This window comes from Lissotriton helveticus, chromosome 10 (genome assembly GCF_964261635.1).
Source record: "Lissotriton helveticus chromosome 10, aLisHel1.1, whole genome shotgun sequence".
In the NCBI taxonomy this organism is placed as follows: domain Eukaryota; kingdom Metazoa; phylum Chordata; class Amphibia; order Caudata; family Salamandridae; genus Lissotriton; species Lissotriton helveticus.
This window is the reverse complement of record NC_136071.1, coordinates 49543360-49570633: the sequence shown is the minus strand read 5'-3', so window position 1 is coordinate 49570633 and position 27274 is coordinate 49543360. Positions and strand designations below refer to the sequence as shown.

General features: G+C 47.9%; 1 protein-coding gene across 10 annotated transcripts in view; it reads left to right on the top strand.

The window, feature by feature from the left end:
* The window catches only part of LOC144785024 (uncharacterized), a 409707-nt gene that overhangs the window by 334870 nt on the left and 47563 nt on the right, over positions 1-27274 (top strand). For 9 of the 10 annotated variants that reach the window (XR_013601741.1, XM_078664142.1, XM_078664148.1 and 6 more), the window contains one exon: positions 3313-3405. Coding sequence is in view for 9 of the 10 variants with exons in the window: in XM_078664142.1 (XP_078520268.1) it covers positions 3313-3405 (93 nt within the window). In the remaining variant the exon portion in view is untranslated. Of the gene's footprint in view, positions 1-3312; positions 3449-27274 lie in introns of all 10 variants that reach the window. The other variant, XM_078664149.1, reaches the window with a different exon arrangement.

The window sequence follows — 27274 nt, the reverse complement described above, 5'->3', positions numbered from 1 at the left end:
CAGTAGGTGTAACCCTCATTATTAGAACCAATGTAATAAAAATGATCTGTTTTCCCAAACTGCTATATTTTTTTTAGAGCAATACCCCTCGCCTTCTCAAATTTCTGGAATAAAAAGTTTGAGAATATTTTTGCACAATTTCTTTGGGCCTACTCTCGGCCAAGAAGAGCTTTTAAATGTTGATCGTTACCCAGGGAGCGTGGAGGCCTGGCCCTCTCTAATTCGAAGCTGTATTGGTGGGCCACCTCACTCACACATTTCTCCACTCCCTTGAGTAGTGATAATAGAAGGATGCAAACAGAATATCCTACTCCATGGGAACTTGTGATTGGCCCTGATGCCTGGGGTTCCCTTTGGCACCAGTTACGTTATGGGTACTACAAAAGAGTCCAGTTCAAGGTGCTACTTATGACCTTTAAAATATGGTGGTCAATACAGCGTCTAAATGGGCTAGAAAGTGTAGGACGGGCCCTCTAGGGGCACATGGGTTATGCACCCCCACCTGCTATGCCTTCCCCAAAATGAAGAGTCGGTCAGATGGTGGAGAATACAAGCATACATTTATTCAGCATATTCTCTGCTGAGGAGCCCAGTCAGCCTGCAATGTAAGGGTACGCAAATATATAATAAGCCCTTACTTGAGACTCCGGCCACACCTCTAATGGAAAGTTGCCGGCTTGGGCCAGGCATGAACAAAGGAGGTACAGAGAGATGAGCTAACACCTGCCAGATGGGTGCAATATCAGTAGCCCAAGGCCACTGTGCCGAGTCTCAGCATCTCCTAATGTGGGAGCAGAGCTACGCATTGAGATTGGAATGCAGGAAAAGAATATCAGTTCATTAGCAAGTCGGGTTACAGCCTTGAACAGGAGGGAACATTATAACGAAGTACAGTGCTCTGCTGAGGCAAGCACATAGAGAAATAAGGGCTAGTGCGAGCACAGCCCAAGTAGTCTTCTAGTGATTGCGAAATACAAAATAGATTCACACAAGCTAACTGAAGCTTACATGTTGCGAGGATAACTCAGTGGGTTGTATAACGTGAATGCAAATGGCGTCTATTTAGCCACATATTGCTAACCTAATATAGCATGTGTAAGTGGACAACGGGAAGGGGAATTTCAAACCAAACAAAAGGCTAAACTACTACACACCGCTTTGGCAGAATTGAAACCTACCAGATATTTTCAATGACTTATCGTTTAAGACCTTGTTTGATGCTGGTATTAAACAATTAGGCTACTTTTATTCCCACACAGGTATTGTAACATACATGGAATTGACCTCAAAATGTGACCTTACTCATAGGGACTTCTTTATAAGGTGCTGAATGAGCATACCAAAGATAATATGGAAACATGTTCCAACAAGTAGCAAGAAAGGCTAGGGATTACGGGGGCCACCTTCCAAAATATATTCTGAAGCACCCAGACAACATTCATTCCGGCTAATCTTCAAGTCCAATTCTATAAGACATGCTTTGGGCTTTAGTGTACTCCGAATATAATAGCAAAGTGGAGTAATGGGAAGGGTGTTTACTGCCCATGATGTGCTTTTTATAAGGCAAACATAATTCATATGTTTGCAACCTGCAGCTAGCTTGACCCCTTGATTAAGGAGATAAAGGGATTTTTAGATGAGAAACTACAGATTCAGGTCGATATGGACCCGCCATTAATTTTGCTGGGAATATCTAGCCTAACTGTAAAAGAAGGAGGTGCCTTTTTAGCCATAGCAATGGCAGTGTACATGATATGTATAGCATTGGCCTGACTTGATACGAATCCCCTCTCTGTATACAACCTGGGAAAAGTTGTACACAGGGAGGAACACCTAATGTTTTAACGCAGCTATTTAAAAAATAAATAAATAAAGTGTCAGGACTAACCCAGTGCCTAGTGGGCCTAGCGGGGCTACGCGAAGGGCCACGGAGTTGTGAACAAACTCCGTGGCCTCTGTGTAGCCCACAACGCTACACGCCTCCCCCTCCCATTATTAGCAAGTAATTATACTACTTAAAATAAGTACATTAAAACCACATACCTGTCCTTCGGTATCCCCAGGCTGCATACGCATTTCTCACATGAAATAGTGGTGGAAAAGAGAGCCTGGTTTTTGTTTATGCATGCACACGCAACGGTCTAGCCCTCTTCTCTCTTTGTTCCTCTTGCTCCTTTTTTTACCTATATTCGTGGAATTACACGATTTAAGGATGCATTTTTCTGTGCACAGTGAATGCTGGGTTCAGGATAGAAGTTAATACTGTAATAGGCAACACACTGACCATGTGTCTTTATAATCACCTTTTCATTACTTTTTTTTATCAAGGTGTGGGTCCTAATGCAATGGGTTCTAACAGTGGAATAAAATAACATAGAGATATTAAAAACGTTTGGTCCTGAGCGTCAATTTCGCATACTCCATTTCCGAGAATCCCCCATTGCCCCCCCAGAGTAAAAGCCAGTTTTAGTGTGGTCCTGAAGAAGGTGGATTTGGAATCTTTTTTTCCTACTGAAATTTGGGGTGACTGTTTTTTTGGAGAGATCCTAGCCCGCAACACAACAACGGCTGAAATAGAAGATCTTTTCGGATTGTAAATCTTGTTATATGGGGGGTGTGGCCGGGATTGGTACGAGTGGCATATGTGAGAGGATGTGTTTCCTATCTTTGTGGATTGAGTGATGGGGAGAAAATATTCGTGTAAGTAACAATATTGCAATAATGTGCATTAAAAAAGGCTTTTAATGGAAAATATATAAAGGTTTTGTAAAAATGGTCTTTGATACATAAAGGGAAAAAGTAAACATTTAGTGATTATGAGAATTGTAAATAATATTGTGGATATGCAAGTAAAAAGTATTGAAGTATATATTTACCAATGAAAAAAGTAAATAAAAACTATGCAAATGTATTCATTAAAGCTTGAACTTGTTTCTGGTCAGCCCACTGTACACTTCGAGCTATAGTAGAAGAAATACAGGTCATGTGGGATATTGTGTTTAGTTTATGGTTTTTGTTTTTCGCCTGATCCCAGACCTAAAATGAAGCAAGTAGGGAGTAACTTTCTCTCATGTGAGGTTTAAGCATTGTAAAGATACTGGCTTCATTCAGGAAGTCAGGGAACAGTCAGAGATATCCTCTTGCAGGCGTGGTGGGACTGGCCTTTTGATATTAGTGTAGAGTGGTGGTGTTCCCCTAAAGAAGGCAGATATTTTTGGTATACTGTGTTAGTTCCTTATGCAGTCAGGTGCACAGTGTTCTGATTGAATTAAACTTTAAGTTAAAAATTTGAGATAGATGTTTTTTTTTCAGAGCGCAACAAACGAAACCTTTCAATTGGACATAGAAGATTTTTTGATTAAGAGAGAGGAGGAGGAGTCTGCAGATGGTGACGTCCTGCCCGTGGTAAGGAGGAGCTGGCTGGTCTCATCTTACCAGTACATGCAAGGTCTGCTGCACCTCTCCTTGCCCCTAATTTTATACTTTTACATTTATTTTGACATTTGAATATATGAAGAGTTGTGGTGTTGGCCTAGTGTGTGGAGAGGTGGTTAGTGCTGTTCTCTCAAATATAGGCAGAGTCAGGATAGGCAGTTCTCCAAATGTACGCAGAGCTGGTGTTTTGTCTTCCAGTTGCAGGCCTTTCATAGTGGGATCCTATGAGTGCAGGCACCACTGTGTGGACCTGTTCTTCTACACAGTGATCAGAATGGTGCTGACCACCTAATGCTTGTAGCATTGAATGATGCTCTGTGTCTAATGCTTTAGAACAGTGTAGTGTAGTCCTGAAGAAGATCAAGGAAGAAAATATTATTCTCCAAATGTGCAAAAGATCCTTCAGGGCAAGAGAAATGTACCAGGGAACCGTTTGGCTTCAGTGGACCCACACTGAAACATTACTGGAATCCAGGGATCCCCACTGACTCATTATTGAAAGCTGTGATTTCAACTTGAAAACAATACACAAAAATACAAAAGACAAACAAATGCTCAAATATTGAAATATTTTGTTTAATTCACAATCAAATAGCAAAAACACTTTCAAATTTCCTTCTTTATTTGAATATACTTTATTAATTTTAATATTATTTAAATTGTTAACACAGTCGCAGACCACTGACTAGGCCTCGACCACCCCAAGTAGTCCTCAAGCACAGCTTAAGATTTAAGAACCACTGCTTTTGAGAGTTTATTTCAGATCCCTTTTAAGTCATTCTACACTGTTCTTGAAAGTGAGAAACGATCTTCAAGCCATTAGAAATTTATTAATACTGACTTTTGATAAGCTCAAATTGTAGTTTGAATGCACCACAGTATTCAGATATGCATATTCTGTATGAATAGAAAATAGAGCTGATGAATATTTTCTTACACAAGCCATAAACATAATGCAAATCATATAAAATTCTTCAGTATCATCAATGTGTGGGAAAGACACAAGGTGTAATAACTTTATATAAAAATTCATGCAATTATAGCACATATATAAAGACTGGTCATCTGATACAATTGTTATTCTATACACTAAACTGTTAGATCAAGTGTTCTAGCACATTTGGTAATTTAATTTACTGTCAATCATTTATCAATGTTTCAATTTTCCTTGCATAAATGGTTAGGCAAATGCATCAAAAGACTTTCTCCTGGAAAAGGTAATCTCCTCTTGGTATTTCAAAATCCCATCATTGTGAGAAATGTACCAAATTGTCCCTTAAAGAGCCCTCATATTGTGAAATTGTCTTATTGCAGAACAAGAAGGTGATCTTCTCTAATTTTCGAAAGAGATGGTTCAATCCCAGCCACAATTCTTTTCAAGTTCTTTCTTAAACCCTAAGATATGGCAAGGTCAAGTGGGGTGGGTCTGCAGAGCCACATATAGACGCTGTCCCTGTACGTTGACTGCAGTTTCATTTTTTGGACACAGATCCAGAGCCGCCCTCACAACTCCCCTGACATTTCCAGAAATATTACAGTATGCCAGAGAAGTGTCTCCCCCAGGACCACAGTCTTTAAGCTGTGCTGTGTCTTCAGGAAGAAGATGTTAGTCAAACATCTACACATAGGTTGTGGTGCCTAGGTTCCAGTAATGATTTGAAGTAATGCAACAAATGCTAATCATGGAGCGGGTAGAGAACCTCTACCTCATAGAACCCAAGGCAGTTATTTCCCACTGTAAACAATGGATGGTCCCATCCTTCTAAAAGTGAAGAGATCTCATATTGCAGACAGAGCTAAGCGATGATGAAGCAGTAAAGGATTCACCTGGATTTTGCTGACCTCCAGGAGCTGGATAGAGCGGGCCTCCTAATGCAGAGTTGGATGTGGCTGTTCACCTACTGGAAGCAACACATGGTGATGCTGTCCTCCTAATATAGCCAGCACATATTGTGCATAGCCCTAAAGCAAGAATAGCTGCAAGATGCTGCTCTCTTATTGACAAATGCAAAAGGAACAATTGATGGACAGAATGTTACACAATGTCAAACATTCACCCTAGTACAGAGATCTGGGCCTAAATCCATAATTTTTTGCTCCCCATGCCATTCCAGTTTGAACCCAGCTATATACAAATCAGTGCTGACCATGCTCCCTATGGGAACAGTCCAGCCCAACCTGCCAGGCTAGGTCTTCCCTGGACTGGAAATAAGCATCCCGGGACCGGTTTTAGGGGTTTCACCTCTCATCAGCCAGGCTATCTTGTCTTCAGTGGCATGTAGAGCACGGGACCCGCTTCTGCTCATACCCGTCCCAATCGAGGTGACAAATGCAAAAGGCACAATTGATGGACAGAATATTGAACAATGTCATACTTTCACCCCAGTACAGAGATCTGGGCCTAGATCCGTCGTTTTCTTTGCTCCTCATGCCATTCCAGTGTAAACCCAGCCATATGCAACTCAGTCTTGACTCTGCTCCCCATGGGAACAGTCCAGCCGGAACTACCAGGCCAGGTCCTCACTGAACTGGGAACAAGCATCCTGGGACAGGTTTTGGGGTTTCAACCCTCATCAGTCAAGCTAGCTTGACTCCAGTGACATGGGGCGCACGGGGCCATGCCTGGCTGATATGGGGTGACGCCCTGAAACCAGCCTCAGGTTACTTGCTTCTAGTCCAGAGAGGAACTGGCTTAGCAGTTCGGAAGGACTATTCCCATGAGGCGCAGGGCCAAGAGTGATTTGAATAGTACTGGGTCTAAACTGGGGTGGCATTATGAGCAAAAGAATAATGGATTTAACCCAGCTTTCTTGACTGGGTGTGTATGTTTGATTTGTTCCGCATTCCATCCATCATTTGTGTATATTTTGCTCTCTTATTGACTGTAGAACTCCTTGGTCCAGTCCTAATGGTTGTATGTGAATTAATGGAAAAATAATTCCTCAAACTACATTGTTATTGTTACAATTTAATGGAAACTTTGAATTATGTTTTCAACATTCAGTTTGTTTGTTTTTATCAAAACTTTTTTGAGGAATGCCTTTTTTCCCAAAAAAGGCTATTTTTATTCCATTTCAAACAATGTTCTAATCAACAGTTTAGAATGTTGATCTTTTGTCACATCAACTGTCATTCTAACAGGAAAGCAGCAGAGAGAGCAGTACCACAAGACTTCAAGTTCAATTTCAATTTGTCTTTGTTGTTTGATTACTTAAAATCATGACAATTAAAACAAGTAATTCTTACATACAAAAGAGTTAAAAAAGCAAGTTGGTGATACAAAATGACTTAAAAAGAAGTGGTGATATTACTAAGAGTTAAAAAGCAGATCTATGCTACAAAATAGTTTAAGGAAGAAGCGGTGATGTTGCTGAAAGTTCATTAGGGCGAAATGTCACTGGTGGTTATATGTTCATTATTGTCCGCATTCATGGTTTATCTAGTGTTTAGAGTAGGCTGGCTAGAACAATATCATGGTTATTGAGGACAAATATAAAGATAAAATGAGAGGAAGTAAAACAGTAGAAACAAAAGCAGCATTTGAGGGTTGGCTCAGAGTGTTCAAAAATCATTAGAGGCTCGGTGATTTCACTGGAGTGCAGGTTGAGGCGGGAGTGCTTGCAGACCTGTCATTCCTAGATTTTTGGCCGCTCTTGTGACACATTTGGTGTACTGGATGTTGAGCATCATGTTTTCTGGGTTCATAGCAGCTTTGGTGGCTTGTCAACACAATTGAGCACTGTGTTTGTTCCATTCGCCCCGCAGCAGGATCCTTCTGTCATTAAGCAGTGCGGGACAGACGCAGACCACACACTCAATTGATTCAGAGTGGTAGCCGTACCCCCTGCACTCAGTGCTGTCCCTTGGGCAGCGTCATTCTAGTAGGTGTCTTAAGAAGGGCCATTCGCCCATCCTCAGTGCCATGAACCTTTTCTTCCAGGAAAGTGCATAAGTGCTTGATAGATAGGGCGCCTCTGCTATTGGTTTGAATTCCGAGAGAACTGACCAGGCATGTTTTCTTTTGGACAGTTGTGCCCTATCTGAGTGAAAGGACCAGAGTCAAGCACTTCTTTTGAGGGAGAGCTTTAAAGCCTTTTGGGTAATAGGTTTATTCCCCAGTATTCTTCAACATCAAGTATTTGCAGGGAGTGTTCAAGGTGGCGTCTGTGTTTGTGCCTGATTTGGACAGACAATATTTCTTGCCACAGACTGGCCTCTAGACTACTTTCTCTGGAGTTTTGCAACCTATTACCCTGCTTGATGTATGCGCCGGCCTCGACGCCTCGATGATCTAGTAGCCCAAACTCAAGCGATGCAGATTTTGGCAAGTGCCATACTTGCTTGAAGATTCTGATTGTTTTTTTGTTCAGCATGATAAAGTTGTTACCCAGCATAATCTCTTGGCCATATGTTAACATTACTGTTAGGAGCAGGGTTAGGCTTGGGCCAAGTAGCTGTCTCACGAGCTTCATTATTGAGGCCTCAAGTGACAGGGCTTTCGCCCTAACCACTTCTTTCTGTTTTAAAAAAGTTCCCTTAGAGTCCATGTAGGTCCCCAGATGTTTATAGGATGTCAATGCTTTGATGTGTTTTGCCATTAAAGAGCCACCCGCCCCTCAGCTGCTTCCGCCTCCCAAAGGTAATTGACTATGTTTTCGACAAATGTAATTCCAGGGCATTACTTATTGTGTAGAGAAGCAGTTGATCAAGTAGTCTCTGCAGTCCAACCCTTGTGTGGCTGAGTAAAACCATGTCATCGGCGTATAGTAAATTACTGATGCGGGTTCCACCCAGTTGATGGGAATGGGAGTTGACATTGTCCATTTACTGAGGTAAATCTGAGTTAAACAAATTAAAAAGGAGAGGAGCCAGCACGCACCCTTGTTTGATGCCACAAGAGGTCTGGATTTTTCTTGAGACGTGAGGTCCCTCCCAACTTTATACGGATCAATGTGTTTGAATGAAGTTGGATTTAGGCTTTAAAAGGCTTGGGGTTATTCCCCAGTTCTACAGTTTGTGCCATAGCAGGCACCTTGGCACCTGGTCAAAAGCTGCTTTAAAGTCAACAAAGCAACTGTGTAGTGGCGTTCTTTGGGCCACTGCTTTTTCCATGAGTACTGATAGTGCAAGTAGGTTGCTTGTGGCTCCTGATTTGGCCACGAAGACCACTAGACTTCTTTTAGCTCCGTCAGCCACACTAAAGGTAAAGCTAACCATTTACTGTCGCAAATCTGCTCTAAATGTAGTGTTCCTTTTCCTTGCCTTAAACAGAATGAGCCCTACTTTTGTGTTCAATTCCATTGCCAATAATGCTTAAAAGAAATGGAAGTAAAATATATTGAATCCTAGTGTGTTGTTAACTACAGGAGGGTACATCTACAGCAGAGATAAAAGTTGCAAAGAGACGGTGTTCTGGAAATGCACTTAATATCAAAGGGCAAACTGTCCTGAGTGCCTGCACTGTTTTTTAAAATTATGGGTGCTGCATTTGAACTTTAACCTTTTGTTCTGGAGTTCTATTTCTGGTCCCATTATTTAAAAATAAACATTTTAAACAATGTTTTCATTTAAATGCACATTTACATGTTTGATTTAAATGCATTTCCATTAAAATGTTTCAAATAATTATTGATGTTTTGGTTTTACATTCGCAATGACTTTTAATAAGCTATTCGAAACAGTACTTGTTTTTATATTTTTTAACTTGTGAATTGACAATGTTTTTATCCTTTATATACTTTGATGGTTTTGTACAAACAAACCGAATAAAGTTATTTGACTGACTGAAACTGCAAGCTGGCCTCACCAGCCATTACCCACGGACCCTTCAGCTGTCACTGCTGCTGGCACACCTGCAGCACCGCCAAGACCACGGACCCGGCACAACCCGCTGCAAGACCATAACCCAACCGAAGACCCTGCAATGCATCCTCCTCAATGTACGATCCCTCCACAAACACGCCACCTAAATCTGGGACCTCCCCGACAGCACCAACCCAGACGTAGAGTTCTTCACAGAAACATGGACCAACACCACCTCGGGACCAGACATTTCCATCGCCATTTCCCAAGGAAACAAGATCTCCAGGAAGGACTGCCTCACCCATCCCGGGAGGAGGAATCACCATCGTCCACTAATCCAACCTCCACCTGAGCACACTCCCTAACGAGCCCACAGACCTGATGGAACTCCTTCACTTCAAGATACTTGGCAGCCCTACCACCACCATCCGAGGAACCCTCCTCTACCGACCCCCTGGAACCCGTGGACTTTACACTAACTCATCACTGACATCATCTCCCCGCATGCCATCGCGTCCACCAACTACACCCTACTGGGAGACCTCAACTACCACCTTGACAACCGACTGGACCCCAGCATCACATCCCTCCTGGACAACCTCCACAACATTGGACTCCGCCAGATCGTGACCGAACCCATGCACTAAGCAGGACACACCCTCGACCCTCTCTTCTCAACAGGTAACTCCATCACCTTCAGCCACACCACCAAACTCCCATGGACTCCCATGGACTGACCATCGATGCGTCCACTTCACCCTCAGAACACCCACAGACACCTGCACCTACTCCCTCGAAGAAACTGGACCAGAATCACTGACGACCAGCTAACCTCATCACTCAGCAACTCCACCCCAACCATCGTGGAAAACGACGACCCCAACACCGCAGCCCGAACCCTGCACAGATGGATCTCCGACAGCGCCAATACCATAGCCCCCCTCAAGAAAAATAACAACACCCACGCCAAGAAAGCCAGATGGTTTACCACCGAACTTCGAGAGTCCAGACACACTTGCCACCGCCTCGAAAAAGCCTGGAGGAACACCAAATCCACAGAAGCCTACAACAACTTCAGAGCCGCCACCAACGCCCACCACCAACTCATCAGAAAAACGAGGAAAAAAACGATTTGAAGACAGAATCTCCACTCACACACACAACAGCAAAGAACTCTTCAACATCATGAAGGAGATCACCCAACCCACCAGCGAGTCCACCGACATCCCTCCCTCACAAGAACTCTGCGTTAAACTCAGCACCTTTTTCCACCACAAAATCAAGAGCATCTACGACAACTTTGATGAAGACAACCCGCACACTGAACCCTCACCAACCACCCCCAACACCCTGAAGCCAGCGATAGACAACTGGACAGCCCTCACCACCGAAGACACACTGAAGACGATGAAGCCAATCCACTCCGGGCGCCCACGGACCCCTGCCCCAACCACATTTTCAACAGAGCCACCAACACCATCGCACCCATGCTCTGCTACACCATCCACTGCTCCCTGGTAACCACCACGTTCCCCGACGACTGGAAACATGTTGAGGTTAACCCCCTCCTGAAGAAACCCTTGGCGGACCCCACCGACCTCAAAAACTACAGACTCATCACCCTGCTCCCATTCTCAGTGAAAGTCATCTATAAAGCCATCAACAGCCAACTTGCCACACCCTAATATGCAGACTCCACGACCCAGCGATACTAGACAAGGCCCTCAACTGGATCTGCTCCTTCCTCTCCGGCAGAACGCAGCGGGTCAGACTCCCTCTTTCCTCTCTGACCCTACACCTACCACCTGCAGAGTCCCCCAGGGGTCCTTCCTCAGCCTTAAACTCTTCAATGTCTACATGGCTCCACTCACCCCCATCGTCAGAACCTACGGACTCAACATTGTGTCATACGCAACCGACACCCAACTCATCCTCTCCCTATCCAACAAACCCAATACCGCCAGACACAATTTTCAAGAAGGTTTGGAAGCTGTCCCAAATGGATGATAAACAGCTGCCTACAACTAAATACCAACAAAACAGAAGTACTCCTCACTCATCATGGGCCTAAACCCCGACGCATGAAATGACGTCTCGTGCCCCCCCCTCGGAAGCCCGCCCGGCCACATGGACCACACTTGCAACCTGGGAATCATCCTGGACTCCAAGCTCAAATTGTACCGCCAGATCAACTCTGTCTCGTTCCCTTGCTTCCACAACCTCCGCCTCCTATGTAAGACCTTCAAATGGATCCTCCTCGAACACAGAAAGACCGTCACTCATTCCCTGGTCACCAGCAGACTCGACTTCGGCAACGCAATCTATGCCGGAATAAACAAAAACCTCACCCACAAGCTACAGAGCATCCAGAACGCCGCAGCAAGACTGGTCCTCGACCTGCCAAGACACTGTCACATCACCCAGCATCTGCGGACACTCCACTGACTCCCCATTGAAGCTAGAGTCACCTTCAAGATGGTCACCCACGCCCACAAGGCCCTCCACGACACCAGACCAGCATACCTGAACAGCTAACTCAAATTCCACGCACCCTAGAGGACCCCAGCTCTGGTCCCCCGCCCCTGAAAGACCAGATCGGGAGGCCGCTCCTTCTCCTTCCTCGCCGCCGAGCCTGGAACGCCCTGCCGATCCACCTCAGACAGACCACATCGCTCCCCATCATTGCAAGAAACCTCAAAACCTGGCCCCTCTTGATGTACTGGAGCCTGCTAAGCCCCACCTACCCCCCCCCCACCAGTGCCTTGAGACCCTTACGGGTGAGTAGTCGTGCTTAACAAATGCCTGATTGATTGATTCATTGATTGATGGGTATCAGTCCGAATCATTTTGACAGAAAGTGCTGAAAGAAACACACACTCAAAGGAAAACATGCTAGACATAAGAACCACAAGGTACTGAATAAAGGACAAACACCTGCATTAAGGAAAATGCCCAGCTATGCAGCAGACATACAAAGGGCGTGGGAAGGCAGCCAGCCAAATGTTAAGAGCGACAGCCAAATGTCTAGAAGCCCCCAGATAACAATACAGGTTGAGGGAGAAAGAAAGGCACCACATATAGGCATATAAGGCCAAGCCCAGAGGGTAGCCCTCCACCTAATCATGCAGAAGGTCATCTGTGGCATCAGCATTTGGAAATAGTGAATATAAAGGATATCTCCAAATAATGTCTGTCAACAATCCAGGAAGCCATATGGCAAGGGTCAGCCTTTTGATGCGGACCACCAAGCAGAGTTCACAGTAAACAGTGGCGCTTCGGTGAATGCCATTGAAATGCGTATCCTAGCACCTATGAAATACAAGCTGCATCTGACTGAAACACACATGCATATGCACACAGAGTAGTAGAGCCTGTGAGGTGCAAAGACAAATTCACAACCTTCAGAACAAAGAGAAGAAATGAGCCAAATAAAATCCATGTCCTGGATAAGCAAACGTCAGCACCCAGCGTCATCTGCTTCCCCACAATGACAAGCCTAGGAATACTGACAATGAACTACACCAGTGAGAAAATTGAAAATCAGTAAATGCCTGGTAGTTCACATGACAAAAAATGAACATCCTGTACCGTTCATTGTCAGAAGCTGAGGATCAGTCACTATAATATGCGTAGAGACGTTCCAAACATTAATGCCAGAACCAATTCTGAAGCCAACTGATGTCGAAGTCTACATGTGGGTAGCCTCCAAACTGCTATGAAGCCTAGGGTCATTTGAAACAACCCAAGCTACAATTCAAAGGCCACAAAAGCAAACCTCCACGTAGTGCAAGGAAAAATTCCTGGCCCATGCCTCCTAAACTTTGCCACAGCAGCAGCCACAGGACTTATAGCCATCAACTACAAAATATAAGTTGATCTTCCAGTGACACAAAACTTCCCGACGCTGTTCAACAGACTGAGGAAAACAAGGGACATCTGAGTCAAATTAAAAATAAATTAAGCCACCCACCAGGTTGCACAAAGGAACAGATGAGTAGCATTCTACCTGCATGAGGCCATGTAGAAAGAAATCAGGAACCTCTTCAAACTAGTCATTATCGAAGCCTCCAGGGGCCCAACAAAATGGGTCTCCCCAATGGTAGCAGTACCAAGGAAGGACACAACGGGAGTCATGAGGATATGTGTTGACATGCGCCATCGGAACAATGTCATCAAGCGTGAACTACATCCAGGCCCGCACATATTAGACATGATCACATAGTTGAACTGTGCCAAAATCCTCTCCAAACTTGAGATTGAGCTAAGCTAAAGATATCATCAACTAGATCTGGAAACAGGGTACCAATAAATCGTAACCACACACCTCGGACTACAGACATGTCACATATGTTATTGCATCTCCACAACTTCACGACCACTACCAGTGACAATGGCAGAACTATCCAACAAAGCATTGGACCTGGTGGCCATAGATTACTTTAGTCCCAGGTCCTCAGGCAAATACCTTCTGGTAATCATGGATGAATATTTCTGATTCCCATCTGTGAAAATTGGCTCATCCATTTGTACCACGAAAGTAGTCTTGACATTGAACAAAATCTTTGCGGTATTGAGCCTCCCAGAGACATTAAAGTCAAATAATAGTCTGCCATTCACAGTGGGGAGTTCTGAGAATTCCTAGCCCAGCTGGCCATCGAATAACAGAGGATAATGCTAGTGTGACCCAAAACCAATTGTATGGTAGAGAGGTTCATGGGCACATTGAAGAAGGGTAGTACAACAAGCTAATGTGGAGAGTGCAACCATAGCGAAAGCACTATGACATGTCCAGTGGGCATATTGAAACACCCAAAATCAACAATAGGGGAGTGCGCAGTCACACTCATTTTAAGAAGGCACATACACACCAAGCTTTAGCAGTCAACTGCCGCAATGGAAGTAAAGGCACAGACAGGGGAAAGGAGAGAATTGGTAGACATATGCAGACTCCCAAGAGATGAACCTACAGAAATGGAAGTGGGTACTAGCTAACCAGCAGCAAAAGAAGTCAGCCATGCCCTACGACATGGAGCTAAAGGTGACAGAACAGAAGGGCAGTATGGGCACTGCTACTTGACCCGAAAAATCCATCATGAGGAACCCATATGTCTTCAAGACCGTCAACCATCAAACCCGAGGCGATCCCAGCATGATTGCCACAAAGAGAGGAGAGGATCTAGGCCTGAATGTTAAGCTGGCAAATGAAGATCGGACAACAGCTGTGAGACCAGATGTGACAACACGCTCTTGACACACTGTAACTGGACTCCTGATGACTTATTGGAGAAATGTGACATAGAATCACAAAAAACTCAAACATGGGGGAGAGCGTTTAAATACAACAAGACAGGGGGCTCAGTCTAACAAGCAGGAAGGTGTGGTGTTAGGCTTCTTATAATACTGACAGTAGTGTCCTCCCCAGCCCAGGAGCATGCAGAATGAATGCACCTCACACAGAGCTCTGTAGTAGATATCTTTATTCCACAGCGTACGATCACAGACTGCCCACTCAATACGTCATAACCATTAACAACCATACCTTAACATCTCCCAGCAAGTTATATAATTGCTTGTTGAGTCTGCCCAGAATACAAGCAAGGGTCCTAGTGCACATAGTCTCACGACATTACGACGCCCAAGGCTGGAAGCAGTCAGAGATGGAAAATGATCTGTAGAGGAGAGGAGCAAACACAGGGAGCTATTTGGCAGAAGACTGGGGGGTGTTTTCTGTACCAGTTTGGAGACAGAATAGAGAACCAGTACTTGTGTGGCATCCAAGCTTCAATTATTACTTGTGTCAACACTGTCTTTTAAATCATTCTGTGCCAATCGGTCGATGTGATGTAGTGGTCCTAATTCTATGTTAGTGAAATGCCCCGGTATTTGTTTTTCAAAATCGAGTCTTCCTAGTCAAAGGAACTTCTTCCAGTTGGGCATGGTCACTCACATGTGATTTTCTCAGGAGCTAAATGGTTTAGGGTCACATGTATGATCATTTTTAGCGGTGGCGAATGGAAAATCAGGCCGTTTGCGACCTCTAAAAGAGGTTGTAGCATGTACCAAACCTATTTTGCGAGTCAGTAACTTGCCCTTTAAGGAAAACTTGATGCACTTAAAAAAAGTTCCTTTATTGAAAAGGGAAAAACAAACTTGGGGTCTGCTGTCCCCAGCAGGCCTCCATCCCTCTTTTGCCCATTCTCAATGGGGCACAAATTGCAACCTGCCTCATGAATATTGATGAGGCATTGGGAATTCCTAATTGTGTTTGAGACACATTTGTACATTTTCTGTCGCGACTCGCAATTTGCGAGTCCTTAAAATTCACAAATTGAAAGTCACAAAAGGAAATGGTGGTGCATGTGGCCCTAAGACTAGTATAACATACTGATCTCTTCTGGAAATATAACACACCATGATAACTCGTGTCATGAAAGCAACTTGCTGCACACAAGATTATTTTATGTGACCCTTGGCAGGCCTTGCAGCACCTTTTGGTGTTGCACATAAATTCCTACTTCAAGAGATCCTTTATGGGTGTTTATCACAGTGATCTTTAAGCAAGGGTGTGCATACAACACCATGTCACTGTACATTAGTGTCAGGCACACAGATTCACTAGGCTTATAGCAACACTACCCTTTTCTACCCATATGAGTATTTGAATGAATAAGATGGCTGTGTTCATTCATTCTAAAGTATACAGATTGGGCTGGCCTGTTCCCATTGGAGCAGGATCATAGGTTATTTGCATATGCCTGGGTCCAAACTGAGGTGGCATTGGGTGTAAAATAACAATTGACTGAGATGTGGCCTGAGTGCTTACCAGTGGCTGAAATAATCCAAGCATTACATCCTTCACTTTTTTGTATACTTTAGCATTCCCCTAAGTTGGCTGGGTATGTCCAGACATGAGTCCCATGCACACTGTGACTGAAACCAAGCTATACCCGGCATATGAGCCCATAACAAGGGCAACATCGGTCCTGAGTTGCTTGTGTACTGGTTCAAGGAGGACCTAAAATCGCAGTTTGGGCTGAACTGTTCTCATTTCAGCAGGTTCAAGACTGATTTGTGTATGGCTGATACCAAATTGAGATGGAATTTTGGACGAAAACGGCCAGAGCAATTGACACTGGCTGAGATTAATTAAACCATTCCATCCATCTCCTTGTTTTTGATGCCCTAAGTGTGACGGATATGCCTAAATGACAAATCATATTTCTTGTTGAATTTTATGTGCGCTAGCTTAGTGAGGTAATGCATGAAAAGCTTTTCACCTTGAACTTTTTCTCAATTGAGTTTCATCTCCACTGTTGTCAGTTTCACTCTCAGTATTTTCAACAGTTTCATTTACGATGAACTTTATAATGTCTGTTTCTTTTTCAGAATCTTGTTTCTCTTTACTCAGTACTTTCACTCTGTTAGGAACATCTCCATAACTGGTACTAGGAATCTCATCCTTGTCGTGAGTTCAATTCAATTCAGGATTCTTTATTCGATGATTAAAAATCACCATAAAAGCAAAAACATACAATATCCCCCCTTTGTTAAAAAAACAATTAAATAAGCATGTGAATCCCAGTGTTAATACAATCAAAAGTCACTGAATATAAAAAAGACATTTATGGCCATTAAAACCTATCGCTGAAATCTCACAGTTCTCCCCCCCCCCCCAGATGCCCTTAATCGAACCGCGACTTTGATAAAATTAATAATACAGCACAGTGTAAGAGGGTCAGTCGCTTGTTGTAGATAGACCAAGGCCTCTTGGGCACATTTCATATGAGCTTGTTTTAAAATATCAATCAAGAATCTACGCCTAGGCTTAGAATAAAATGAACATAACAATACAAAATGAAGGGAATCCTGCGGAGACCTATTGTCGCAGCCACAGGTTCCCTTCTGCTCAATTGTGGATGAATACCCTAATGGTGACCGGAAGCTTGTTTCCGGTCCAGGGAAGGCATGGCTTGGCAGTTCAGGCTGGACTGTTTCCATGAGGCACAGGGTCAGACTGATTTGCATATAGCCATGTCTGAACTGGGGTGGCGGAGTGGGCTAAAGAACGGTGATGGATCAAGCCCAGATCTTTGACTGGGTGTGACTGTTTGATTGGTTCAGATGCTCCGTCCATCACCACCCCCTTTTGTACGGCTTTGGCCGCCATAGGTGTGGCAGGGTATGCTCAGACGTGAGTCCCTTGCTCACTTTGCCACTGGATTCAAGCAAGCCGGGCTGAAGACGGCTGGAATGCCAGAAACCGGTCCTCGGAAACTTGTTTCCGGTCCAGGGAAGGCATGGCTTGGCAGTTCGGGCTGGACTGTTCCCATGAGGCACAGGGTCAGACTGATTTGCATATAGCCATGTCTGAACTGGGGTGGCGGAGTGGGGTAAGGAACAGTGATGGATCAAGCCCAGATCTTTTGACTGGGTGTGAGTGTTTGATTGGTTCAGATGCTCCGTCCATCACCACCCCCTTTTGTACCGTCTTGGCCGCCATAAATGTGGCTGGGTATGCTCAGACGTGAGTCCCTTGCTCACTTTGCCACTGGAATCAAGCAAGCTGGGCTGAAGACGGCTGGAATGCCAGAAACCGGTCCTCGGAAGCTTGTTTCCAGGTCCAGGGAAGGCATGGCTTGGCAGTTCGGGCTGAATTGTTCCCTTGAGGCACAGGGTCAGACTGATTTGCATATAACCATGTCTGAACTGGGGTGGCGGAGTGGGCTAAAGAACGGTGATGGATCAAGCCCAGATCTTTTGACTGGGTGTGAGTGTTTGATTGGTTCAGATGCTCCGTCCATCACCACCCCTTTTTGTACCGCTTTGGCCGCCATAAGTGTGGCAGGGTATGCTCAGACGTGAGTCCCTTGCTCACTTTGCCACTGGATTCAAGCAAACCGGGCTGAAGACGGCTGGAATGCCAGAAACCGGTCCTCGGAAGCTTGTTTCCGGTCCAGGGAAGGCATGGCTTGGCAGTTCGGGCTGGACTGTTCCCATAAGGCACAGGGTCAGACTGATTTGCATATAGCCATGTCTGAACTGGGGTGGCGGAGTGGGCTAAAGAACGGTGATGGATCAAGCCCAGATCTTTTGACTGGGTGTGAGTGTTTGATTAGTTCAGATGCTCCGTCCATCACCACCCCCTTTTGTACCGCTTTGGCCGCCATAAGTGTGGCAGGGTATGCTCAGACGTGAGTCCCTTGCTCACTTTGACACTGGATTCAAGCAAGCCGGGCTGAAGACGGCTGGAATGCCAGAAACCGGTCCTCGGAAGCTTGTTTCCGGTCCAGGGAAGGCATGGCTTGGCAGTTCGGGCTGGACTGTTCCCATGAGGCACAGGGTCAGACTGATTTGCACATAGCCATGTCTGAACTGGGGTGGCGGAGTGGGCTAAAGAACGGTGATGGATCAAGCCCAGATCTTTTGACTGGGTGTGAGTGTTTGATTGGTTCAGATGCTCTGTCCATCCCCCCCCCCCCCCTTTTGTACCGCTTTGGCCGCCATAAGTGTGGCAGGGTATGCTCAGAAGTGAGTCCCTTGCTCACTTTGCCACTGGATTCAAGCAAGCCAGGTTGAAGACGGCTGGAATGCCAGAAACCGGTCCTCGGAAGCTTGTTTCCGGTCCAGGGAAGGCATGGCTTGGCAGTTCGGGCTGGACTGTTCCCATGAGGCACAGGGTCAGACTGATTTGCATATAGCCATGTCTGAACTGGAGTGGCGGAGTGGGCTAAAGAACGGTGATGGATCAAGCCCAGATCTTTTGCCTGGGTATGAGTGTTTGATTGGTTCAGATGCTCCGTCCATCACCACCCCCTTTTGTATCGCTTTGGCCGCCATAATTGTGGCAGGGTATGCTCAGACGTGAGTCCCTTGCTCACTTTGCCACTGGGTTCAAGCAAGCCGGGCTGAAGACCGATGGAATGCCAGAAACCGGTCCTCGGAAGCTTGTTTCCGGTCCAGGGAAGGCATGGCTTGGCAGTTCGGGCTGGACTGTTCCCATGAGGCACAGGGTCAGACTGATTTGCATATAGCCATGTCTGAAATGGGTTGGCGGAGTGGGCTAAAGAACGGTGATGGATCAAGCCCAGATCTTTTGACTGGGTGTGAGTGTTTGATTGGTTCAGATGCTCCGTCCATCACCACCCCCTTTTGTACCGCTTTGGCCGCCTTAAGTGTGGCCGGGTATGCTCAGACGTGAGTCCCTTGCTCACTTTGCCACTGGATTCAAGCAAGCCGAGCTGAAGGCGGCTGGAATGCCAGAAACCGGTCCTCGGAAGCTTGTTTCCGGTCCAGGGAAGGCATGGCTTGGCAGTTCGGGCTGGACTGTTCCCATAAGGCACAGGGTCAGACTGATTTGCATATAGCCATGTCTGAACTGGGGTGGCGGAGTGGGCTAAAGAACGGTGATGGATCAAGCCCAGATCTTTTGACTGGGTGTGAGTGTTTGATTAGTTCAGATGCTCCGTCCATCACCACCCCCTTTTGTACCGCTTTGGCCGCCATAAGTGTGGCAGGGTATGCTCAGACGTGAGTCCCTTGCTCACTTTGCCACTGGATTCAAGCAAGCCGGGCTGAAGACGGCCGGAATGCCAGAAACCGGTCCTCGGAAGCTTGTTTCCGGTCCAGGGAAGGCATGGCTTGGCAGTTCAGGCTGGACTGTTCCCATGAGGCACAGGGTCAGACTGATTTTCATATAGCCATGTCTGAACTGGGGTGGCGGAGTGGGCTAAAGAACGGTGATGGATCAAGCCCAGATCTTTTGACTGGGTGTGAGTGTTTGATTGGTTCAGATGCTCTGTCCATCACCACCCCGTTTTGTACCGCTTTGGCCGCCATAAGTGTGGCAGGGTATGCTCAGACGTGAGTCCCTTGCTCACTTTGCCACTGGATTCAAGCAAGCCAGGCTGAAGACGGCTGGAATGCCAGAAACCGGTCCTCAGAAGCTTGTTTCCGGTCCAGGGTAGGCATGGCTTGGCAGTTCGGGCTGGACTGTTCCCATGAGGCACAGGGTCAGACTGATTTGCATATAGCCATGTCTGAACTGGGGTGGCGGCGTGGGCTAAAGAACGGTTATGGATCAAGCCCAGATCTTTTGACTGGGTGTGACTGTTTGATTGGTTCAGATGCTCCGTCCATCACCACCCCCTTTTGTACCGCTTTGGCCGCCATAAGTGTGGCAGGGTATGTTCAGACGTGAGTCCCTTGCTCACTTTGCCACTGGATTCAAGCAAGCCGGGCTGAAGACGGCTGGAAACCAGAATCCAGTCCTCGGAAGCTTGTTTCCGGTCCAGGGAAGGCATGGCTTGGCAGTTCGGGCTGGACTGTTCCCTTGAGGCACAGGGTCAGACTGATTTGCATATAGCCATGTCTGAACTGGGGTAGCGGAGTGGGCTAAAGAACGGTGATGGATCAAGCCCAGATCTTTTGACTGGGTGTGCGTGTTTGATTGGTTCAGATGCTCCGTCCATCACCACCCCCTTTTGTACCGCTTCGGCCGCCATAAGTGTGGCAGGGTATGCTCAGACGTGAGTCCCTTGCTCACTTTGCCACTGGATTCAAGCAAGCCAGGCTGAAGACGGCTGGAATGCCAGAAACCGGTCCACGGAAGCTTGTTTCCGGTCCAGGGAAGGCATGGCTTGGCAGTTCGGGCTGGACTGTTCCCATGAGGCACAGGGTCAGACTGATTTGCATATAGCCAAGTCTGAACTGGGGTGGCGGAGTGGGCTAAAGAACGGTGATGGATCAAGCCCAGATCTTTTGACTGGGTGTGAGTGTTTGATTGGTTCAGATGCTCCGTCCATCACCACCCCCTTTTGTACCGCTTTGGCCGCCATAAGTGTGGCAGGGTATGCTCAGACGTGAGTCCCTTGCTCACTTTGCCACTGGATTCAAGCAAGCCGGACTGAAGACGGCTGGAATGCCATAAACCGGTCCTCGAAAGCTTGTTTCCGGTCCAGGGAAGGCATGGCTTGGCAGTTCGGGCTGGACTGTTCCCATGAGGCACAGGGTCAGACTGGTTTGCATATAGCCATGTCTGAACTGGGGTGGCGGAGTGGGCTAAAGAACGGTGATGGATCAAGCCCAGATCTTTTGACTGGGTGTGAGTGTTTGATTGGTTCAGATGCTCCGTCCATCACCACCCCCTTTTGTACCGCTTTGGCCGCCATAAGTGTGGCAGGGTATGCTCAGACGTGAGTCCCTTGCTCACTTTGCCACTGGATTCAAGCAAGCCGGGCTGAAGACGGCTGGACTGCCAGAAACCGGACCTGGGAAGCTTGTTTCCGGTCCAGGGAAGGCATGGCTTGGCAGTTCGGGCTGGACTGTTCCCATGAGGCACAGGGTCAGACTGATTTGCATATAGCCATGTCTGAACTGGGGTGGCGGAGTGGGCTAAAGAACGGTGATGGATCAAGCCCAGATCTTTTGACTGGGTGTGAGTGTTTGATTGGTTCAGATGCTCTGTCCATCACCACCCCCTTTTGTACCGCTTTGGCCGCCATAAGTGTGGCAGGGTATGCTCAGACGTGAGTCCCTTGCTCACTTTGCCACTGGGTTCAAGCAAGCCGGGCTGAAGACCGATGGAATGCCAGAAACCGGTCCTCGGAAGCTTGTTTCCGGTCCAGGGAAGGCATGGCTTGGCAGTTCGGGCTGGACTGTTCCCATGAGGCACAGGGTCAGACTGATTTGCATATAGCCATGTCTGAACTGGGTTGGCGGAGTGGGCTAAAGAACGGTGATGGATCAAGCCCAGATCTTTTGACGGGGTGTGAGTGTTTGATTGGTTCAGATGCTCCGTCCATCACCACCCCCTTTTGTACCGCTTTGGCCGCCGTAAGTGTGGCAGGGTATGCTCAGACGTGAGTCCCTTGCACACTTTGCCACTGGATTCAAGCAAGCCAGGCTGAAGACGGCTGGAATGCCAAAAACCGGTCCTCGGAAGCTTGTTTCCGGTCCAGGGTAGGCATGGCTTGGCAGTTCGGGCTGGACTGTTCCCATGAGGCACAGGGTCAGACTGATTTGCATATAGCCATGTCTGAACTGGGGTGGCGGCGTGGGCTAAAGAACGGTTATGGATCAAGCCCAGATCTTTTGACTGGGTGTGACTGTTTGATTGGTTCAGATGCTCCGTCCATCACCACCCCCTTTTGTACCGCTTTGGCCGCCATAAGTGTGGCAGGGTATGTTCAGACGTGAGTCCCTTGCTCACTTTGCCACTGGATTCAAGCAAGCCGGGCTGAAGACGGCTGGAATGCCAGAAACCGGTCCTCGGAAGCTTGTTTCCGGTCCAGGGAAGGCATGGCTTGGCAGTTCGGGCTGAACTGTTCCCTTGAGGCACAGGGTCAGACTGATTTGCATATAGCCATGTCTGAACTGGGGTAGCGGAGTGGGCTAAAGAACGGTGATGGATCAAGCCCAGATCTTTTGACTGGGTGTGAGTGTTTGATTGGTTCAGATGCTCCGTCCATCACCACCCCCTTTTGTACCGCTTCGGCCGCCATAAGTGTGGCAGGGTATGCTCAGACGTGAGTCCCTTGCTCACTTTGCCACTGGATTCAAGCAAGCCAGGCTGAAGACGGCTGGAATGCCAGAAACCGGTCCACGGAAGCTTGTTTCCGGTCCAGGGAAGGCATGGCTTGGCAGTTCGGGCTGGACTGTTCCCATGAGGCACAGGGTCAGACTGATTTGCATATAGCCAAGTCTGAACTGGGGTGGCGGAGTGGGCTAAAGAACGGTGATGGATCAAGCCCAGATCTTTTGACTGGGTGTGAGTGTTTGATTGGTTCAGATGCTCTGTCCATCACCACCCCCTTTTGTACCGCTTTGGCCGCCATAAGTGTGGCAGGGTATGCTCAGACGTGAGTCCCTTGCTCACTTTGCCACTGGGTTCAAGCAAGCCGGGCTGAAGACCGATGGAATGCCAGAAACCGGTCCTCGGAAGCTTGTTTCCGGTCCAGGGAAGGCATGGCTTGGCAGTTCGGGCTGGACTGTTCCCATGAGGCACAGGGTCAGACTGATTTGCATATAGCCATGTCTGAACTGGGGTGGCGGCGTGGGCTAAAGAACGGTTATGGATCAAGCCCAGATCTTTTGACTGGGTGTGACTGTTTGATTGGTTCAGATGCTCCGTCCATCACCATCCCCTTTTGTACCGCTTTGGCCGCCATAAGTGTGGCAGGGTATGTTCAGACGTGAGTCCCTTGCTCACTTTGCCACTGGATTCAAGCAAGCCGGGCTGAAGACGGCTGGAATGCCAGAAACCGGTCCTCGGAAGCTTGTTTCCGGTCCAGGGAAGGCATGGCTTGGCAGTTCGGGCTGAACTGTTCCCTTGAGGCACAGGGTCAGACTGATTTGCATATAGCCATGTCTGAACTGGGGTAGCGGAGTGGGCTAAAGAACGGTGATGGATCAAGCCCAGATCTTTTGACTGGGTGTGAGTGTTTGATTGGTTCAGATGCTCCGTCCATCACCACCCCCTTTTGTACCGCTTCGGCCGCCATAAGTGTGGCAGGGTATGCTCAGACGTGAGTCCCTTGCTCACTTTGCCACTGGATTCAAGCAAGCCAGGCTGAAGACGGCTGGAATGCCAGAAACCGGTCCACGGAAGCTTGTTTCCGGTCCAGGGAAGGCATGGCTTGGCAGTTCGGGCTGGACTGTTCCCATGAGGCACAGGGTCAGACTGATTTGCATATAGCCAAGTCTGAACTGGGGTGGCGGAGTGGGCTAAAGAACGGTGATGGATCAAGCCCAGATCTTTTGACTGGGTGTGAGTGTTTGATTGGTTCAGATGCTCTGTCCATCACCACCCCCTTTTGTACCGCTTTGGCCGCCATAAGTGTGGCAGGGTATGCTCAGACGTGAGTCCCTTGCTCACTTTGCCACTGGGTTCAAGCAAGCCGGGCTGAAGACCGATGGAATGCCAGAAACCGGTCCTCGGAAGCTTGTTTCCGGTCCAGGGAAGGCATGGCTTGGCAGTTCGGGCTGGACTGTTCCCATGAGGCACAGGGTCAGACTGATTTGCATATAGCCATGTCTGAACTGGGTTGGCGGAGTGGGCTAAAGAACGGTGATGGATCAAGCCCAGATCTTTTGACTGGGTGTGAGTGTTTGATTGGTTCAGATGCTCCGTCCATCACCACCCCCTTTTGTACCGCTTTGGCCGCCGTAAGTGTGGCAGGGTATGCTCAGACGTGATTCCCTTGCTCACTTTGCCACTGGATTCAAGCAAGCCAGGCTGAAGACGGCTGGAATGCCAGAAACCGGTCCTCGGAAGCTTGTTTCCGGTCCAGGGTAGGCATGGCTTGGCAGTTCGGGCTGGACTGTTCCCATTAGGCACAGGGTCAGACTGATTTGCATATAGCCATGTCTGAACTGGGGTGGCAGCGTGGGCTAAAGAACGGTTATGGATCAAGCCCAGATCTTTTGACTGGGTGTGACTGTTTGATTGGTTCAGATGCTCCGTCCATCACCACCCCCTTTTGTACCGCTTTGGCCGCCATAAGTGTGGCAGGGTATGTTCAGACGTGAGTCCCTTGCTCACTTTGCCACTGGATTCAAGCAAGCCGGGCTGAAGACGGCTGGAATGCCAGAAACCGGTCCTCGGAAGCTTGTTTCCGGTCCAGGGAAGGCATGGCTTGGCAGTTCGGGCTGGACTGTTCCCTTGAGGCACAGGGTCAGACTGATTTGCATATAGCCATGTCTGAACTGGGGTAGCGGAGTGGGCTAAAGAACGGTGATGGATCAAGCCCAGATCTTTTGACTGGGTGTGAGTGTTTGATTGGTTCAGATGCTCCGTCCATCACCACCCCCTTTTGTACCGCTTCGGCCGCCATAAGTGTGGCAGGGTATGCTCAGACGTGAGTCCCTTGCTCACTTTGCCACTGGACTCAAGCAAGCCAGGCTGAAGACGGCTGGAATGCCAGAAACCGGTCCACGGAAGCTTGTTTCCGGTCCAGGGAAGGCATGGCTTGGCAGTTCGGGCTGGACTGTTCCCATGAGGCACAGGGTCAGACTGATTTGCATATAGCCAAGTCTGAACTGGGGTGGCGGAGTGGGCTAAAGAACGGTGATGGATCAAGCCCAGATCTTTTGACTGGGTGTGAGTGTTTGATTGGTTCAGATACTCCGTCCATCACCACCCCCTTTTGTACCGCTTTGGCCGCCATAAGTGTGGCAGGGTATGCTCAGACGTGAGTCCCTTGCTCACTTTGCCACTGGATTCAAGCAAGCCGGACTGAAGACGGCTGGAATGCCATAAACCGGTCCTCGGAAGCTTGTTTCCGGTCCAGGGAAGGCATGGCTTGGCAGTTCGGGCTGGACTGTTCCCATGAGGCACAGGGTCAGACTGATTTGCATATAGCCATGTCTGAACTGGGGTGGCGGAGTGGGCTAAAGAACGGTGATGGATCAAGCCCAGATCTTTTGACTGGGTGTGAGTGTTTGATTGGTTCAGATGCTCCGTCCATCACCACCCCCTTTTGTACCGCTTTGGCCACCATAAGTGTGGCAGGGTATGCTCAGACGTGAGTCCCTTGCTCACTTTGCCACTGGATTCAAGCAAGCCGGGCTGAAGACGGCTGGACTGCCAGAAACCGGTCCTGGGAAGCTTGTTTCCGGTCCAGGGAAGGCATGGCTTGGCAGTTCGGGCTGGACTGTTCCCATGAGGCACAGGGTCAGACTGATTTGCATATAGCCATGTCTGAACTGGGGTGGCGGAGTGGGCTAAAGAACGGTGATGGATCAAGCCCAGATCTTTTGACTGGGTGTGAGTGTTTGATTGGTTCAGATGCTCTGTCCATCACCACCCCCTTTTGTACCGCTTTGGCCGCCATAAGTGTGTGCAGGGTATGCTCAGACGTGAGTCCCTTGCTCACTTTGCCACTGGGTTCAAGCAAGCCGGGCTGAAGACCGATGGAATGCCAGAAACCGGTCCTCGGAAGCTTGTTTCCGGTCCAGGGAAGGCATGGCTTGGCAGTTCGGGCTGGACTGTTCCCATGAGGCACAGGGTCAGACTGATTTGCATATAGCCATGTCTGAACTGGGTTGGCGGAGTGGGCTAAAGAACGGTGATGGATCAAGCCCAGATCTTTTGACTGGGTGTGAGTGTTTGATTGGTTCAGATGCTCCGTCCATCACCACCCCCTTTTGTACCGCTTTGGCCGCCGTAAGTGTGGCAGGGTATGCTCAGACGTGAGTCCCTTGCACACTTTGCCACTGGGTTCAAGCAAGCCGGGCTGAATACCGATGGAATGCCAGAAACCGGTCCTCGGAAGCTTGTTTCCGGTCCAGGGAAGGCATGGCTTGGCAGTTCGGGCTGGACTGTTCCCATGAGGCACAGGGTCAGACTGATTTGCATATAGCCATGTCTGAACTGGGTTGGCGGAGTGGGCTAAAGAACGGTGATGGATCAAGCCCAGATCTTTTGACTGGGTGTGAGTGTTTGATTGGTTCAGATGCTCCGTCCATCACCACCCCCTTATGTACCGCTTTGGCCGCTGTAAGTGTGGCAGGGTATGCTCAGACGTGAGTCCCTTGCTCACTTTGCCACTGGATTCAAGCAAGCCAGGCTGAAGACGGCTGGAATGCCAGAAACCGGTCCTCGGAAGCTTGTTTCCGGTCCAGGGTAGGCATGGCTTGGCAGTTCGGGCTGGACTGTTCCCATGAGGCACAGGGTCAGACTGATTTGCATATAGCCATGTCTGAACTGGGGTGGCGGCGTGGGCTAAAGAACGGTGATGGATCAAGCCCAGATCTTTTGACTGGGTGTGACTGTTTGATTGGTTCAGATGCTCCGTCCATCACCACCCCCTTTTGTATCGCTTTGGCCGCCATAATTGTGGCAGGGTATGCTCAGACGTGAGTCCCTTGCTCACTTTGCCACTGGATTCAAGCAAGCCGGGCTGAAGACGGCTGGAATGCCAGAAACCGGTCCACGGAAGCTTGTTTCCGGTCCAGGGAAGGCATGGCTTGGCAGTTCGGGCTGGACTGTTCCCATGAGGCACAGGGTCAGACTGATTTGCATATAGCCAAGTCTGAACTG